Source organism: Contarinia nasturtii, unplaced genomic scaffold, assembly GCF_009176525.2.
Source record: "Contarinia nasturtii isolate CC-2019 unplaced genomic scaffold, AAFC_CNas_1.1 Cnas_scaffold_630, whole genome shotgun sequence".
Classification (NCBI taxonomy): domain Eukaryota; kingdom Metazoa; phylum Arthropoda; class Insecta; order Diptera; family Cecidomyiidae; genus Contarinia; species Contarinia nasturtii.
The window spans coordinates 2,171,187-2,188,780 of NW_022197981.1; the positions used below are offsets into that span (position 1 = coordinate 2,171,187).

Below are 17,594 nucleotides of genomic sequence, written 5' to 3' on the forward strand. Positions count from 1 at the left end.
TTCAAGAAGAAATAAAAAGATGTGTGCGTGTGTGTATGGAACCAGATATGAAAGATATACGACACACAGCCGTTCACTGTATTTCTTACATAGAAAACTAAAATGTACTTATTTCGTGTGTACTGTATATTTTCATGTAATTTTGTTGAATGCACTGAGGCATGTAAATCAAGCATAAGAATAATTCTTTCATAAAGTGGTCGTTTTTTGGGCATTGCTTGGCCGTAAGCATTCTTCCGATTTGCCATAAACATATTTTTGCTCTCTCTCATTGTTTTGGAATTTGAGTCGCAATTCATGAATATAGAAATTTGATGGCATACAAAGAAAGAGCGGAAATGCAAAGGGCTTTCGATGAAAATTAGTTGAACACCCAATAATCTGCAAAATATAATAAAACTAAAATGGTAAAATAATTTATGGTGAATTTGATTACATTTTTCGGCATATTTTTCGGTTGCTACTAATATGCTGCAACTTTTTCAAGAGGAGGTGGGGAGGGGAGAGGGAGAAGAGCATAATGAGTTTATACATATATAGGCATGATTTTCTCTCTATAGAGAAAACGATGTTTATGTAAATAGATTCCATTTCAATGAGAATACAAAAACACTGACACCATATCGGCGGAATAATGTATACACAACAACCGTTCAAACTGTGCCGGTATATAGCAAGTGCGCATGTGATGGTTTGTTCTTTGCCACTTTTGCCGTTCATCCTCTTCTTTGAAGTTGTGTTAGCGATTTTTTTTCGATAAACCACTTTGACTCTCACTCTTCTCTTAAGCGATTTTATATGAACTCAAAAACACGGATGTGCGATTCAATCCAAATACCACCGAAAAAAAAACCAGAGACGAAAACGACCATGTACAATTTTCTTTCTATTCGAATATTGCAAACTAAACTTTCAAACTACATAATATCTCTCTATATATATTATATATATGCTGTAAATGTGAATTGAATATGAATACGAAGATGTTCTAATAAACAGCGAAAAATGTTTTTTTTTGCCTTTCTTGTGTTCCTTCTCCCCTCCCATCTCTCCTGCTCTTCCTTATGTAGCATGTGCACGGTTGCACCGTCGCACGCATACACCTTGGCCATATTCTAAAATTAAATTGGCTTTATCACAAGCAGATATAAAGTTTTTACACAGCATTATGGCTTTATATATTTTATTTGAAAACGGCAATCTAGATGCCAAATACCGTTCTGCTTTTCTTTTTGTTAGATGCAATGAAAGAAGCGAAACGCCTTTGACTCTCTATCTCTGATTTTAATTGCTTTTAATCAAGATAACATACGGAAAATTGTAATTTTGTTGAATTGAATACACTGACGAACAACATTTTTTTTAAAGGACTTTCACTTAAAAAACCGAGATTCAACACAAACAGATGTTTGGAATGTATAGCAAGTACAGTGGCAAATGAAATTGTATTGTTGTTGTGCTGTATGAAAAGAGAAAACTGGGTAAAACCTAGACACATTTTTAATTCTCAATAAATTCCGTTAGTTGAAATATAGAACCAATATAAACTCATTCAAAATAGGATGTAGAGAGGATATGACTTCTTCAAAATGAATGCGACTCAAAAAAAATCAACTTAATGCGATAAGCTATCAGCGCGCATCTTATAAATGGTGATAATATGACGACGAACAGTATATTTCATCATAAAATGATCTGTATATTCAAGCATGCAATTCTTCGAAGAACAAAAATAGTGAACATCATGATTAATAGAGATTTTTTTTGCAACGCATTTTTTAACTCCATTCGAAGGCAAGTGTAGCCACTCTAATACCATGTTTCAACTAAGAATAAAGACCAAGGAGATTCTAATGGTACGTTGAGTACAAAAAAGCGTCAGCTTAATAAAATAATGTCGAATTCAAAATATATTATGGACTGACATTGAACACGTATACGGTTTTTGTTGTGCGAAACGTCCTTGAAGAAATTTTTGTTTATTTGTATGGCTCTCTCTGTCCGGGGAGTTTTTTTCTCTCTCTCTCTCTCTCTCTCTCTCTTTGTTTTATACGCGCTACATGTTTTACTCATGATTCATATAATGTTTGTTGTGTTGTAATCACGAAGTCAAATGCTTCACTTGAAACAAACAAAAAAGAGACGCAAATGAGTTTCAAAGAAAGAGAAATACCTCAAAATTTAAACACATGCATTGAATAGGTATGTGTTGGAATCATTTTTTGTTTAAATGTAAATATGGTTAGCTTGATTTCAATTTACATGGTCTTTAATTTGGTCAGCTGGTAGGTAATACGCCGTATTATTATTATTGCAAATAAAATGTATTCAAATGAAATATGGTTTTGTTGAAAATGTTGCATAATTCATACAAAAGAATGATAAAAATGAAAGCAATAACAATAAAAACACCAACCGCACATCATACATAGACGAACGAAAGACAGAAAAAAAAATGAAGAGCGTCATGTATTTTCTGTGTAATAATAAATCTATTTGAAGCCATAAATCTTTCTTTTATAAATGGTGAGTGAGAGACGACTGACTGCATAAATTGCAATTTAGAAATGTAAAATCCAGAAATGCGCGTAGTGTGTACATGTGCGTGTATGTGTATGCGAGCGCTATATGAAGTCAGGGGGTCCAATAAAATATAATTGCATACTTTACCATTTCCGAGAAGCAAGTATGTCTTCTCTTTTTTTTTTCGTTGACCGTTTTCGAACGATCGAATTTATTGTGCTTTAATTGCAGCGTAAAATCTTGCAGATAGATATCATCGCATAAATTGATTGAGGCAAAGTCGTAATTAAATGACTGTGGATGGACGATATGAATAAATATTTAAAAATGAAGAAAAACAACACAAGTGACTTGAAATTGAAATGTAAATGTTTTTCTTTTTGAATTTGATGAAAATGTTTAAAATACGGGAAAAAAAATTATGAGACTCTTGACATTTCGCATGTATAGAGCGTGTACATTAAAGAAAAGAATACAATGTTGTATAATGCATTTGTAATCAGCTTCTCTCTGTACCTTTATTGCCTTTCTCGTCATTCTCAATTTATTTTTCTCTACATTTTATTTTGCTCGTCATTGTCAATTTCAGCTATGTTTGAAATGAAACCGTATTGTAGTTAAATAGATAGATTAAAAAGAGAGAGAGATAGAGAGAGAAACTGAGAGATAATCTCAAGAATGTATTCAATTGATTATTATGTTTTATAATTGTTTGCCTTTATGGTGCATCAAAAAAGTAAAAACAAACTCAAAACTTAAAACCAGTTATATTCTTTTATTGAATCAAAGTTCGATGTGGAAATATTAGTGTGCATGCCATTGCGCACAAGAAAGCAAAAACAATCCACTCAAAAATTCAAATAGACTGTACGGTGTACGGTTTTTTTTTTGCTTCAAAATGTTTATTGGTAGGAAAAAGTTAGCTCAAATAAAATTATGATAATGCAATAGCGAGACAGTGTGCATGGAATATGCTCGATGTCGATGAGATGTATAACTTTAATTCGTTAATTATTATTAAGAGTATTTTGAGATCGGAGCGGTGCAGCCGCTCAATACAAGCGAGAAGAGCCCGAATGCATTCAATATGTTTGTATTTGTGTGACAGATGCTGCCGCTGCTGGTGCTGTTGCTTCTTTTTCTTACGTGCATGCATATCACAAACATGTTTTATTCAACACCAAAATAGATAATTATTCACAAACGTGTTTAAACTATTCATACCATTGAGAAAAACACGACTACGTCTATCGCTTGGAATGCGATACTTTATGCGCGTATCGAAGATACGACTGGCCTTGTGGTCACCCTTTATGAGAAGAGAAGAAGTAAAAAATTGTTTTTACTTCAACTGTGCTTGCCACTTTTCTCTCAGCTCTTCGTCGTTTTCATTTTTGTTTTTTTTTGTTCGTTCGCTTAGCCAAGTCAAATGGCTAATCGCTTGTAATAATACCATTCGCATTATACACCAAACCAAATTATCCAAGTCACATCAAAATGTGTGTGTTTGTGTGTGCGCGCGCTTACAAAATGTATGTAGCAAATTATTGATTTCGCATTTAATACGATTGAAGAGAAACATGGACATTTGCATTTTTGTACATTATTCTTATAGCGCATAAGAAGACAGAGAAAGAGATAGAGGGAAATAGAAACACGTCAATACACCATTAACCCTATACCATAACTAGTTTCCCTGTTTTATCTTTTGCTTGTTGTTCATTTACGGAAATATAAGAAAATATTGTTGCTCAAATGCAAAAATAGTACAACTGACCATGAGATGACGCAATTTTATCAATTAAATGGCTAATGGCAGTAAAAAAAATTATAATTTAATGTTGAATTCAATAAAAATGTTCACATTAAAAATTGATTGCAGTTACTTTCATTTGAAGAGAATTCGTAAGCTCGTAAATAAACCATTGCCATCTGATGTGCACGATATGAGTCTCTTTTGTTGAACAAGAATAGATTTGTACCCACAAATCAACAACAGCAACAAAAAAAGCAATTTTACATTGTTTGTGATGTAAATTCCATGGGTTAAAATTGGCATTGTGGTCAATCGTTGTATTCATTAACACAAGGCGATGGAAAAAGATGAAGTAGAAAAAGAGCTAATGTTAATTAACAAGTGAGTTCGATTGAACCAAGAACTTGATGTGTTTAATTTTGAAAGCAAAAAGCAACACACTCAAGTGTACTTGATTCTCACTCTGTTGTGGCTTGTTTTTTTTTTGTTGTTGTTCGTTCATTTCATTTGGTTCGCATACATGATGCGTTTTGCACACACTACGCTGTGTCTGTGTAACCGAATGATATTATTAAATGAAGCATGTGTTCGAATGTGCAATTTCCTCTCTCTTCATTTATAATTCGCGCACACACGCACATACATACACACACAAGATCAACGTGCATGGTATTGCCCATAAATTGAACTGAAACAAGCATATAATAATGGCTATGAAACGACACAACACAGACCAAGAGTTATACCAAACACTTAACTCATTTTCCATTTATTTTCGGTGTTCAGTGCAACTTTCTATTTAACATCGCAACAAATGAAAGGAAAACAGATGTGTTATTCAATTGCAGAATTATTATACGTTTATACCAATTTGATTTGATCGATTACCGTTAATAGACTGGGGAAATGTGTTGTTTAGGAAAAACAAATTGTTTGCAATTGGCACATTTAATAGAAATTAGAATTTCAGCCAACATTCAATTTGTTTCATTCAAATGAGTGTCAAACACTTTTGACCGTTTATTTAACTGTCGAATTATCCTTGAACTTTGTAGTGAGATACGAAAAATGAATGAATATGTCTAAAGTCCGGTATTTTATTTATTTTACAGGTGATTGGCGAACCGTGCGGATATCATGGTCCATACACATTTTATAAAGGCATTCGAATATCACCGTTTTCGTCGTCATCATCATCGCCAGCGTCTTCGTTATCGGTGACAGCAACGGTTGCAGCCACAAACAACGTCTATGAAAATCATTGTTTCAAAGAAAATAATTGCTTTGATGGCATCGATCGAAAAACGGCCGAATTATTACGTTCAAATGACACCATCATAAAATCCATCAAGCATGAATACGATTCGGAATCATCATCCGATTGCAGCGATGGACTGGCATTGCCACAACGAAAATTCAACAAAACAGATGTCAAACCACGACTATTAGCCGAATGGTAAGTGTTGGTGTAATTACATATTAATTTGTTATTTTATTCTTCTTTTTCTTCGTTTCACGTCTGTATAACGTTTCAATAATCGGTGTCACGTATCGTTCTCGATTTTTTTCTTTTTCGATTTGTTCAACAACGAAAAAAAAATTGGACACAGCTATAAGAAACCGTTAGTATTGGCACTTGGTGATTGCATTCCGGTTCGGCCATGGTCAGATTCGCCAATTGCATGCATTGCTGAGCTGCGTATGGTATGGCGTGATAAAAACGAACAATGTCTGTTGACTAGCCTTCGATTGTATTTTCTGCCCGAAAACACGCCAATTGGTCGTAATTGCCATGGAGAGGTAAGTTTTCGGCATATTTTCTTCTCATAATGATTTGTTTTGAATAAAAAATAGTAATAATAAAATGCTTCTGAAAAATGACTGAAAAATGAATGGATGTTGTTGAGGGGCGAGTGAGAGAGAATGAAAACAATTATAAATTAAAAACATTCGGTGTGTGAATATGCGAGTGTGAGTGTGTGTCTTATTTATTCGCTTGTCCCAACACGTTGATGCGTGCTCAATGCCCTCGTAAATAGTTTTAATTTATGTCAGCAACTCGGTACAAGGTCATTGCAAGACAGTTAAATATACACAAAATAAACCAATGAACAAAAATCACACATTCACTCACCAAATTACAATTGCGTCGTTGATTTCTTGAACGCAGAAGACAAACGCGCAAAATACAGTGTTTTTTTGCTTCTTCATTCTAACCGTGCATGTAAACGCGCGCGTAAATAACTGCGCTTACATTCACATCACAAAGTGAACAAGCATCGTCGCAAAGCGTATGATATGAGATCTCATATGAGCTCGAGCCACTCGCACACCTCTATTGTTGCACACATTAAATCGTTATTTATTTCAGGTGATTGTCGTTCTTTGTTTAGTTGTATTTTTGATGTTGTTGTTGTCTTCTTTATTTTTATTTTCTCAATACGCGATGACCAATTTAAAAAGAGTAATTTTGTTTGGGGCGGGAATTTACTTAATATACTCAGCGTTAGTAAGAAAAAATTATGATGAAATGGCAAAAAAAATCCGAACTGCCATTTTGACTGTTCCATTTAAATGAGCTGCAATTGTTACATCAACTATGTGTACAACAATAGATAGTATTAAATGTTTTTTTTTTTTTTATTATCGAAAAATATTTATTTTAAAAATAGCCTTTTTGACTTTATAAAATAACAAATTAGATAAAACGCATCTATTTAGATTGCGATGAATGCATCTCAAGCTAATCTATAGCTAGCTCAACATTTGCCACACGACTGAAAACATCAGAGTCATGTTTTTACATAACGTAAGTTATGTTCCAACAAAAATGAGTTTAAAAGATTATATGTTTTCAATTTAAATTAAAATCTTAAATGCTCCGTGAATCTTGGTTGCTCACCGAATGACAAAATTATTGTAATCCCAAATAAATTGATCGCCCTTAATTATAGACAAGCATTTCATGTACTACCTTAAAATACCTCTGGCATTTTTCATTTATATAGATTATTTGTTTTTTTTTTGTTTGTTTAATTTGCCATATTTTTTTTGTTAAACTCATTCATAGGATGAAGTGTTGGCGATTTCCGAGCGCGTTGTAATTAGAGCAGACGATCTACTGAACTGGTGTGACGATACAATTAATTGGACCTATGGATTACGTGCAAATACGCTTCTCGATCCATCGATAAAAACTGAAGCAAAACACGATGTTAATAAATGTGACAACAATTTACCAACCAACGTTCATAATAAAAACGAAAATGATGCAGATTTTGATAGCATTTCCACGTCAAATATTCGATCGCTGAAAAATTCCAAATTGAATTTTACTGAAGTGGAAAAAGAAAAAGGTAAACACAATCGCTATAAATTTAATCAACTTTTATTGATTCGTTTAAATCTTGAAACAAACCGTATTTACGAAACAAAATACAAAATATCAAAATATTTATTATAATTGAATTTAGCGGCTCCTTCATTTTAAACTTCAATGTAAGCAGCAAACATTTCCACCTCCACAACGATTTCTGTACGAATAATACTTATAGAATAGTAGCTCAAAACATTACAAAGACAATCTTGTTTGGCACTCACTTGGATAGTTTGATTATATCTGTTGTGTGACATTCAATTCGAGAAATGCACGAACATTTTTTCTTCACAATTAAATCGCCCTGTTCGATAATATATGCAACGAATGACATTCCGGTCATCGATGGTTTCACTGGAATCTCATAATCTGCTTCATAGCCAATGGTTGGTGGTTCCGATTTTTCAATCATTTCTGATTGAATTATTGATACTGACACTAATGTAATCAATAAAATTGAATTGATCCAAATCGATATCATATTGAAGAAAAAAAACCACGTCTATTTTATTTTTTGTGAAAAAAGGCTACTTGTTGCACGTTTGGCACTGAACAACTACGATGACGCTTCAGGTGTCTTAAACAGCACACTAACCGAATTAAACTATCTTTGAAATCAAAATCCAACAATAGTGTTTGCACTCAGTTGCGCACACTGTATATCGTTTCTCTCTTTTTTTGCGAATTAAATGAAAAAAAATCGCTGCATTTATCGAATAAACTATATGCTGACCAAAGCGAAAACAATGCAAAATCCACTGGGATTTGTTTGAAACTTTTTATATTATATAAATGAAAACTGAAACCAAATGAAAAACAAGCTGTGCTTTTGCTCTCTTTCTCATTCTCTCTTGTTCCTTATTTTATTTACAGAAACGTATTCCCGGTCGAATGTTGCAGTGATCAGTTTTCCACGGTATTGCCGTTATCGAGCTACGCTAAAACGGCTTGAAGGCGTTGGCGACGAATGGCTACGACAGACATTAGTGCAGGCACTTTGCGGTTTTGTTTCATACGGACCGGACACAAGAGTTATGTTTTGCAAGGTACGACACATATATTTAATTGTTCAAAAACATTTTTTTTTGTTTTAAATCTGTTCAATTTATTGAAAATGGTTGAAAATGACGAACTAAACAAAATATTTTGTGTAATTTTTCGTTCAGGAAACATTTGACTATCCCGAATTGGAAACGCATGAGCTTTTGTGTAATCATTTGGCGCCAAAATTGAAAGGTCGTCCACGTGGTCGTAGAAAGAAGGTTCGTTCGGATTCACCATCATCGCGTATCCGTTGTGATTCAGCTGGTTCTGATTCATGCGATTCCGAAATATCGGCATGTTCGGTGGAAAAAGTCTATTCAAAATATTCACCATTGTATGTTAAGCCCGAATTTAAACAAGGCAAACAAGTGCTGGCCACAAGACCAAAACTTCGTTACAATCCACGACCGGCACGAACGAAACTTAAATCGGAATCGGCCGATGGTATACGGTCATCGCGACGGGCTACAAACAGCGATAGCAGCGATTCAAATGACAGTGATTCGAATACAAACACAACGAATCAAGACGATGATGAAAATGAATCGTCGGAGGAATCGGAATTCATACAAAAGCTGATTGGTTTTCATGAAGCACAAGATTCACAAATTCCAAAAGTGTTTTGGATCGGTTTGCGGCGCGTCAATTTATTGTCGATTTATCAAAAAGTGAGAAAAATGGGCGGCTATGAAATGGTCACCGAACGAAAAATGTGGAAATATTTATTTGGCGTTGATGGTGGCTACAATTCAATATCACGCAAAAAATATGAACGTGCATTGTTGCCATACGAAAAGTATGAAATGCGCAAAGAATATGCGGAACGATGTGCAAAGTATGGAAAAGACGTTGTTGATCGAAATAGTGGCTACAATTTTGAACAGCATCTTATCGATGGTAATCGACGATTGACCGAAGCTGAAATACTTGAAATTCAACGGCAAATTAAATTGCAAGAAGCGCGAAAAGAAAAAGATCAAAATTTACATGTAGATTTATCGTCTGGCTCATTACCGGTTACCGTTATTGTTGGTAATAAAAAGTCAACGTCACCATCACAATTTCAAATTCAACAACCGCATACCACAATTACCGTACATCAGACGACAATTCATCCACAATCGTCAATGGTGCGAACCAGTCCGCCAAATAATCCCATTCAAATAACAAATCAAATACAAATACAACAATTCACAGTACAACCGGGTTCATCGAAAAAAGACGATGGTCTGAGTGGCAAACGTAAATTTTCCATCGACGAATATTCAGCGCGTGATGCAAATTTCGTGGCCAATCATTTGGCAAAATTGGGTAAAATAATTTTAATTTGATATTCCATTCTGTTCCATTATCATCATTGTTTTCTTTTCTTATGAAAATCTCCCCCAGGTAAAACAACGTCATTGCGACAGGTTCGCTTACGACCCGATCGGCAACGAGATCGTAAATCGGGTGTCACATCACCGCCATCAATTGGTTCGATTACCGTGTCGGCGATAAAACCAAATGAAAAAGAAAACATTCCATATTTGAGCGGTTCAAAGACGACAACAATAACGCCGATTCTTGGTAATAGCAACAAATCGTTGCGTTATCCAAATTCAATGTCCGACGTTATCGATTTGGATAGTGACAATGAAGACAGTCAATCACCGCCACAATCACATTTGTATTCGGGCGGAGCCATGTTTCCGAATATGAAAAAACGAAAATTAGATATTCTTCGACAAGGTGGTCTTGAGGTGACGGCCATTAGTAATTCCGGTGGTCCGGTGAATAATCAAAGTGTTCATGGTTCAACATCAACGTCATCAGCACAACCGGTGAATGTTTCAAAAGTGAAAACCACTTCAAAAATCAATGCATCATTGACGGGTGCACATATTGATGTGCCATTACCAAAATTCCAATCGCAATGCATGTACAAACGTACTACACGAATCTTTGGCAATCCAAAAGATTTAATACCGTTGCCAACGCAAACCACCGAATACAATTGCATCGATTTAACGGTGGAAAAGTGTGAACCACAACTACCAATTGGATTGCGTTTACCTCAATCGACAACAATACAAAAAGCCCATTCGACACCAGCCACTGTACTCACCACAACGTTACCTACGGCCGCACAATTGGCTGCACAAAAGATAACCGATCCAAATTTGCAAATAACACTTGTACCTCCAATTTCTCATGCGCATAATTCGCACGCTCATCATCACAACAACAAACGAAAATCATCGGACAACAATAAAACCACAATAAGTGGCCTGAAATTGTCGGAACAGAAAATTCCTTCACTTCCACCGTCGATAACCACAACACCAATTGGCAATTTTTCGAATTCAACGAATGCATCATCAGGCGCCAGTTCGTCAGCATCACCACCATCAACACTTCTAAATGTTCCAAATCTTTCGTCGATTAATGACAATTTAAAAATAAATCAACTTTTATTGCAAAACTTCCTGAATCAATCAGCTGTTGCAAACGCCCAATCCGATCAATTGACGGCCGCGAAGCAAGATCCAAGCACAAATCCATTTCTTATGCTCGATCCAATGTATCTGACCGGTCTTTACAATAATCCCAATCTCTTTTTCCAACAATCACTTCCACAAGAGCTATTACAGCTGTACAAAAACTTTCCACAAGGATTGGGCATCATTCCGATCTCGAAAAGTTAAAAACAAAAGATGTAAAACGGATGAAGATCGACTGTTTTTTTTTTGTTTTGTTGAAAAGCTTATGAATTATACAAAATAAAAACACTAATTCAGAAGAAAAAGAGAAGAAAATCGAATTCTAGTCAAGCATGTAGACATACATCACTCGATTGGACCATTTCAACCATGTTTTTTTCCCTATCTCACGTCTGAGTTAACAATTGTCTCCCGAGTCTGTAAAAGCAAGACATTTTCATAATCGGAACCGACTCGGGAACAGCATCAACAATATTGAAGAAAGTAAAACACAAGAGAAAATGGTCCAAATATCCATCTTTTGAAACGTATTTAAGTTAACCTCTTTGCATAAGTTTAACATAATCTTTTTTTGAATAATTTTTTTATGTGTTCTGTTTAAAATCATCATTTTCTTTTGTATTTTCTCTTACAATATAAGATTGATTATAATTATAGTAAAATGTCCATTATAATTGTTCACTTTATAATCGTTCTCGTATAAAACAAATAATACCGTAAGCACAACGTAGACTAAATATCGGCTCCACCATAGATAGGATCATTCGTATATTTTTTCATACAACTTTGAAAATCGACTCGGTCAACATTTATTTGTATCATTTTTTTGATCACATACGCCCACTTTTCAAATCCTGAATATACAAAATGGACATTAAATAGTGGATTACAAAGTGAAGAAAGTTTCTTTAAGAAAACGACAAACACCCAATAAACAATCAAATAAAAATCAATATATGCCGTTGATAACGTGCCACACTTGATCAGGAACTGCATTAAATTGCTAAACAACACAAGGACAGAAAACAAGAAGAAAAAAAAGTAAAACAGAAAATAAATCTAATCAAATTAAGTGAAACACAAACAACATTTTTACATAAACCGAAACAAATAAATGACAAAAAGGACATATTTTTTATGAGAACATATGGCAATATTCAATGCAAATGTGCGATAATTTTCATTTGATATAAGGATTTATTTTCAATGATTTTTTGTTCTTTCGTTTATTATTTTCTTTAAGATGAATATTTTGTATTTTTTTCGAAGCGCTTCGATAGAAAGGGTATGATTTTTTTTACAGTTCACAAACAAATACAAACAACTTTTCATAAAATAATAAATAGAAGCAAACAAAAGCTAGTAACAAAAATGAAAGAAAACCGTCTTGCCTCCACTTTAGAATTAAAGAAAATTATCTCACTTTTTCAATGAACATTGTCGTCTAGTAGCTAGTTGTACTGGATACGTAATGAAAAAAAAAAATAGAATTCGACCAACATTTATCGACACGGAAAATACAATTCAATTGCAATTTTTCGATCCCAAAAGAAAGAAATATAACCAATTTATACAAATTCTTATTAAAAATGACAAAATTTCTTTCATTCCTTTTATAATGCAATTTACAGTTTTTTAGTAATAGTTTCAGACACAACAAACATATTACCAAGTGACGACATCACATCCACCCGTTCATCGATATATATTGCTCGAATTAGAATATGATTAATATTAATTATTAAACTGTGTAACAGGTTCATTGTCGATTAGTTGGAAAATACATGAAAAAAATACATTCTATACATTTTTTCTTGGTCAGATGTTTTTATTTGAATTTGAACATTTTGTGTGGCACAAGAAACAAAATATCACACAATGTTTGTGAAGTGTGGCTGTTTATTTTAGACTTTCAGCTCAGGGTGATAATTTGCAATTAAAAAGTGATCAACGAAAGGTATCTATTCGAAATGTAAGTATTATGTATTTACTATGGATATAAATATATTTGTGCATATTTACCATCAAATAGAATATTCACAATATGATTCGCCGCTTTTGTCATACGTAAGACGCTTCTCCTTCGTTTACTACCTCTGTATATGTTGAGTTGATCGAGCACACACGTTAAACGCATATATAGGTATTGCGTATGCTTATACAGCTCAACATCAGGCGAGATATATTGCGAATTACTAAATACTAAAGAATGTTTTTTTTCTTGGTTCGAACCTAAGAATGGAATCTTTGTAGTTTGCACAAAACAAAAAGGAAAATGTCAAGACATTTTCATCAATTATTATCAAACTTCGTTGTCCACATTGTCAATGAATCAAAATGAAGAATATTTTCAATTATCGTTAGATGTTTGTTTTACAAATGTTATCTCTCTTTCTCTCTCGCGCTCTTTTTGATTTCAAATACCGGTTTAATGAACATTTCCTAGTTTCATGATTTTTGGACTTTAAATTGTCAGCAAATTTTTAGTGACGCTCTAGACAGACACGAAACGCATTCGTATAAAATTATTATTGGGTGGAACACATTCATTAAAATATCAACTTTTCAAGATAACACCATCAATTTGACGTAAACAAGCATGACGTAATTCAATATTTATTTCGTGGTTAGTCTTCAATTAAGTAACTCTACTGTATACTTTTGACCATTTAAAAAAAATATTATTTGATTTGAAATAAAGGAATTGAGATGATTAAATATTATATTCAAGTGAGTGGTTATTCTAGTTGCTACCTTTTCTCTGTCAATATACAATAAATCAATTCAGTAATTGTGATATATTTATTTTCAAATACGAAAAAAAAGAAAGTTCAAAGTTTGAACTGATATCAATATGAAAAATTATAATCATAATTGTTTAAAGTTAATTAGAGTTTGATAGGATTTGAGTTTGTCCATTTGCTTTAAAGATCGATTAAATTTCGTAGAAAATTTAAATCACATTTTTGCATACTGATTGATTTATTATACTATCTTTTGTCTAAACTCTTGACCTCGTTTGGTTTAATATCAATGCTTTATTCAACAAATTCACAGGTTTTATTCATTATATCGCTAGCTATTTTCTATGCTTTCTCATTGGTCGATGACATTGAAGACGAATGGAGCAAGTTTAAGGTGCAGATTTATAAACGTTTTATTCCATTCTATGAATAATTTTAAATCGTTCTATTTTTCTATCTCTATTTGTTTCTAGTTAAAGTATTCCAAAAAATATGAAAATCACACTGAAGACTTGATGCGCATGAACATTTTCAAAGAGAATCGACAAAAAATCGCCGAACACAATGAAATCTATGAAAAAGGGCTAGTTTCATATCAGATGGCATTGAATAAATTCGCAGATTGGACTAACGATGAATTTGTCCAAATAAGTGGTAAAATTGACAAAACACCAAAATCTGAGTGAGTTCTATATATAGAGGATGTATCCTCTTGCCGAAATAATATATCATAAAAGTAAATACGTACATTCATTATCACAGTGCGCAAAATTCGAACAACGGCCTTAATAAAACACTTTTGGCATTAATGCCATTTATTGAACCGGTCAATGCTACAATTTCATCATCGATCGATTGGAGAAAAAAAGGAGCCGTTAGTGAGGTCAAAGATCAGGGACATTGTGGTTCTTGTTGGACGTTTGCTGCGACTGGAGCACTTGAAGGACAATACTTTCTCAAAACTGGACAATTGCTGTCATTATCAGAGCAAAATATTCTTGATTGTTCAACAAATTACGTAACCCATGGATGCAATGGTGGTTTTAGATATTACGCCTTTCAATATGTAAAAGATAATGGTGGAATAAATACCGAAGAATCCTATCCATATGATGGCAGCGATGATAATACTTGTAGATTCAATCCAAAGAACTCTGTCGCAACAGTTTTTGGTATGGTAGATATTCCAGAAGGAAATGAAACCGCACTGGTTGCTGCACTTGCTACAGTTGGACCTGTTTCGGTTTCCATTGATGCTACGCACTATTCATTCCGTTTCTATTCGTCTGGTATTTATTTTGAACCAGAATGTATGTCACAAGATGTGAATGGCCATGCGGTACTGGCAGTAGGTTATAACAAAGACTATTACATCGTCAAGAATTCTTGGGGTGAGAAGTGGGGTGAGGGTGGATACATTCGTATCAGCCGAAACAAAAACCACTGTGGAATCGCTACATCAGCAATATATCCACTCATTGAAGCATCTTCGGCTAACTAAAGCAACTAATTGTACATTTAATCAAATCAAATTTTATCACAAATATGCGACAATTGTCTTTACATGCACAGACAGATACTTCCAAATAAATACAGTCGGTCTACTATAAATACGGTTTTTATTTAAATAGTTTTATTATTCGTTTTAAATTGTCTCACACGATTTACCACAGACTTCATGGTCTAATACGCAACATTGCAACATGAAACATGTCTTATTTATTCCAAAAGGACAACCAATTTTTATGTGGAAAATCGTTTTTTTGCTCTTCGTTTTTGAAATCACGCCCTCCTAGAAATATAACTATCCCTATTCCCATGAGTGTGGACCAGGTCGTATCCATCAACTCCACAAGATTCACTTCCAATTTATTTTATAATATCATGTGAAAAGAAGCAAGACGACTTGAGCTGGAAGTGAATCCTGTGGAGTAGATGGATCTAACCTGGTCCACACTGTTCCATTGGAAAAGCAAGAAAAATCGATCGGGAGCTTTTTTTTGTGTTTTTGACTCTATTCCTGTTGATACTTGACAAATTTATATGAAACTCTCGGAAACTCGGTATATGCACACACACAACTTGCACTTATATTTTGCAAAGCAATAGAAATCGTCGACACAAAACTCCAAGTGATTGCCAAATTGGCTCAGTACTCAAAATTTCGCGACCTCGTATTTTTTATGATCAATACCTTTAATCATCTGTACAAGATGTATACTTTACTGTACAATATTTTTTTCAGAAGTGTACAAAGAAAAAAAATTGCGAAATATTTTTATGTACTCAAAATTTCGATTTTGTTGCTATTTTGGATATTCCAATAAACAATACAACACAAAACCACCAACAGAAGCTATGAAACGTCAATAATCATCAAGAGGAACGTCACACGTTCTCATTTTTTGTAAAATGTCTTTTCTGTTCTATTCGAAAAGGGAATTGAAGATACTCATATTTTTATCATGCATACCCACTTAAAATTAATTGTACATTCATTAACAAATTTTTTTATTAATATATAACCAAATTTATATAAACACAAATAAAAAATACCCTGAAAACTTTCATTCAAGTGAAAAATATTTCCTTTTATTATAATTAAAATAAATATATATGGCCATTGAAACGATGGAAAATAAATGCTCAAATTTGAATAAGCTATTCCATTGTTGGACTACTTGGAATGTTAAATTTCAGAAAATTACCTCAAATCGGTACCCATCAATATATTATCGGTACCCAAGTCACTGTTCACAGTTCAAAAATATTATCTAAGAAATCGAAAAACGCCTAAATGTCACTTTTGAGGTGGGTTCACTATTTTTTTCTATATCAAGCAATGAGTGAGAATAAAAGTGAAAATATAGATTCGTTAATGGTTAAGCAATGCATTCACTGTCCAGTGTCCACACATTTTCTATGCAACATATATTATTTGGTATTCACATATGAATATAGATGACACCTATATGTATGTGTTATTCTATATCACATACACCATTAGATAGCCGATTCACTCATGCATCGCATATTACGAAGTAACGCATGCGTGGTCAAATAATTCACACATCGCCGTTATTATCGCGCTTTTTAATTGGATGTATATTCAAAATGCCGTGATGTACAGTAAAAATTATAAAATATATTTTTTATAAAGATAAATTGTGTTCTCAAACTATTAATTTGTTGGCAACATTTTCAATTCAAAAAAGACTTCAATGAAGCTTGAAAAACACATTTGAATATGTTTTTTTCATCAGAAATATCGTCATCTCTTCTTAAACAATGTTTACAAATATTAAAAGTATTTTTATAATACGGTGTACGCGAAAAAGCATTCAAGTGAAATCATCGAATATAAAAATCATTTTTGAAATTTCAAGATCATATGAAGGTGAATTGATCCGTCGTATTTCATTTTGTCTTGTTTCAACACTGACTTCGATTTTTAAGATTCTTTCATATAATTTCTTGTTGTTTCTTTCATATAATTTCTTGTTCTTGACAAATTGCCATGGATGCAGCTCAATTTTAATATTCGATTTATTCACTTTTTATCGTGCGAAATGCAGTGTGCATTTTATTAATAATTTTAAAGCTTTTCTGAAAGTTAACATAAGATCATACTTATTTTGTTTCAGTGGGTTTGGAATAACAGTACGTCA

General features: G+C 33.4%; 2 protein-coding genes and 1 long non-coding RNA gene across 5 annotated transcripts in view; 2 read left to right on the plus strand and 1 right to left on the minus strand.

Moving 5' to 3' along the window:
- The window catches only part of LOC116340337, a 27,177-nt gene extending 14,873 nt beyond the window's left edge, over positions 1–12,304 (plus strand). For all 3 annotated transcript variants that reach the window (XM_031766788.1, XM_031766789.1, XM_031766787.1), the window contains 6 exons: positions 5,392–5,735; positions 5,890–6,079; positions 7,350–7,635; positions 8,529–8,701; positions 8,822–10,010; positions 10,089–12,304. In XM_031766788.1, coding sequence (XP_031622648.1) covers positions 5,392–5,735; positions 5,890–6,079; positions 7,350–7,635; positions 8,529–8,701; positions 8,822–10,010; positions 10,089–11,386 — 3,480 coding nt within the window. In that variant the 3' untranslated portion in view covers positions 11,387–12,304. The remainder of the gene's footprint in view (positions 1–5,391; positions 5,736–5,889; positions 6,080–7,349; positions 7,636–8,528; positions 8,702–8,821; positions 10,011–10,088) is intronic.
- On the minus strand, positions 7,652–8,508 carry LOC116340341. Its single transcript, XR_004201072.1, has 2 exons — positions 7,880–8,508; positions 7,652–7,812 (listed from the first exon to the last, which is right to left on the minus strand). It is a non-coding gene; the product is annotated as an uncharacterized LOC116340341 (long non-coding RNA).
- A 1,488-nt stretch (positions 12,305–13,792) lies between the features above and the next one.
- Positions 13,793–15,537, plus strand: LOC116340340 (cathepsin L1-like). The gene is made up of 5 exons (XM_031766792.1): positions 13,793–13,808; positions 13,884–13,912; positions 14,240–14,320; positions 14,400–14,608; positions 14,689–15,537. Exons 2-5 carry the CDS (start codon positions 13,892–13,894, stop codon positions 15,425–15,427), a joined length of 1,050 nt encoding a protein of 349 aa, XP_031622652.1. The 5' UTR covers positions 13,793–13,808; positions 13,884–13,891; the 3' UTR covers positions 15,428–15,537.
- Positions 15,538–17,594: the final 2,057 nt, after the last annotated feature.

Excerpts from the sequence above, each read along its gene's own strand:
- LOC116340340 (XM_031766792.1), top strand. The coding sequence starts at position 13,892 with ATGATTAAATATTATATTCAA. Across the intron at positions 14,321-14,399 it reads ACGAATGGAGCAAGTTTAAG|TTAAAGTATTCCAAAAAATA; the intron begins GTGCAGATTTAT and ends ATTTGTTTCTAG. Across the intron at positions 14,609-14,688 it reads GACAAAACACCAAAATCTGA|TGCGCAAAATTCGAACAACG; the intron begins GTGAGTTCTATA and ends TCATTATCACAG.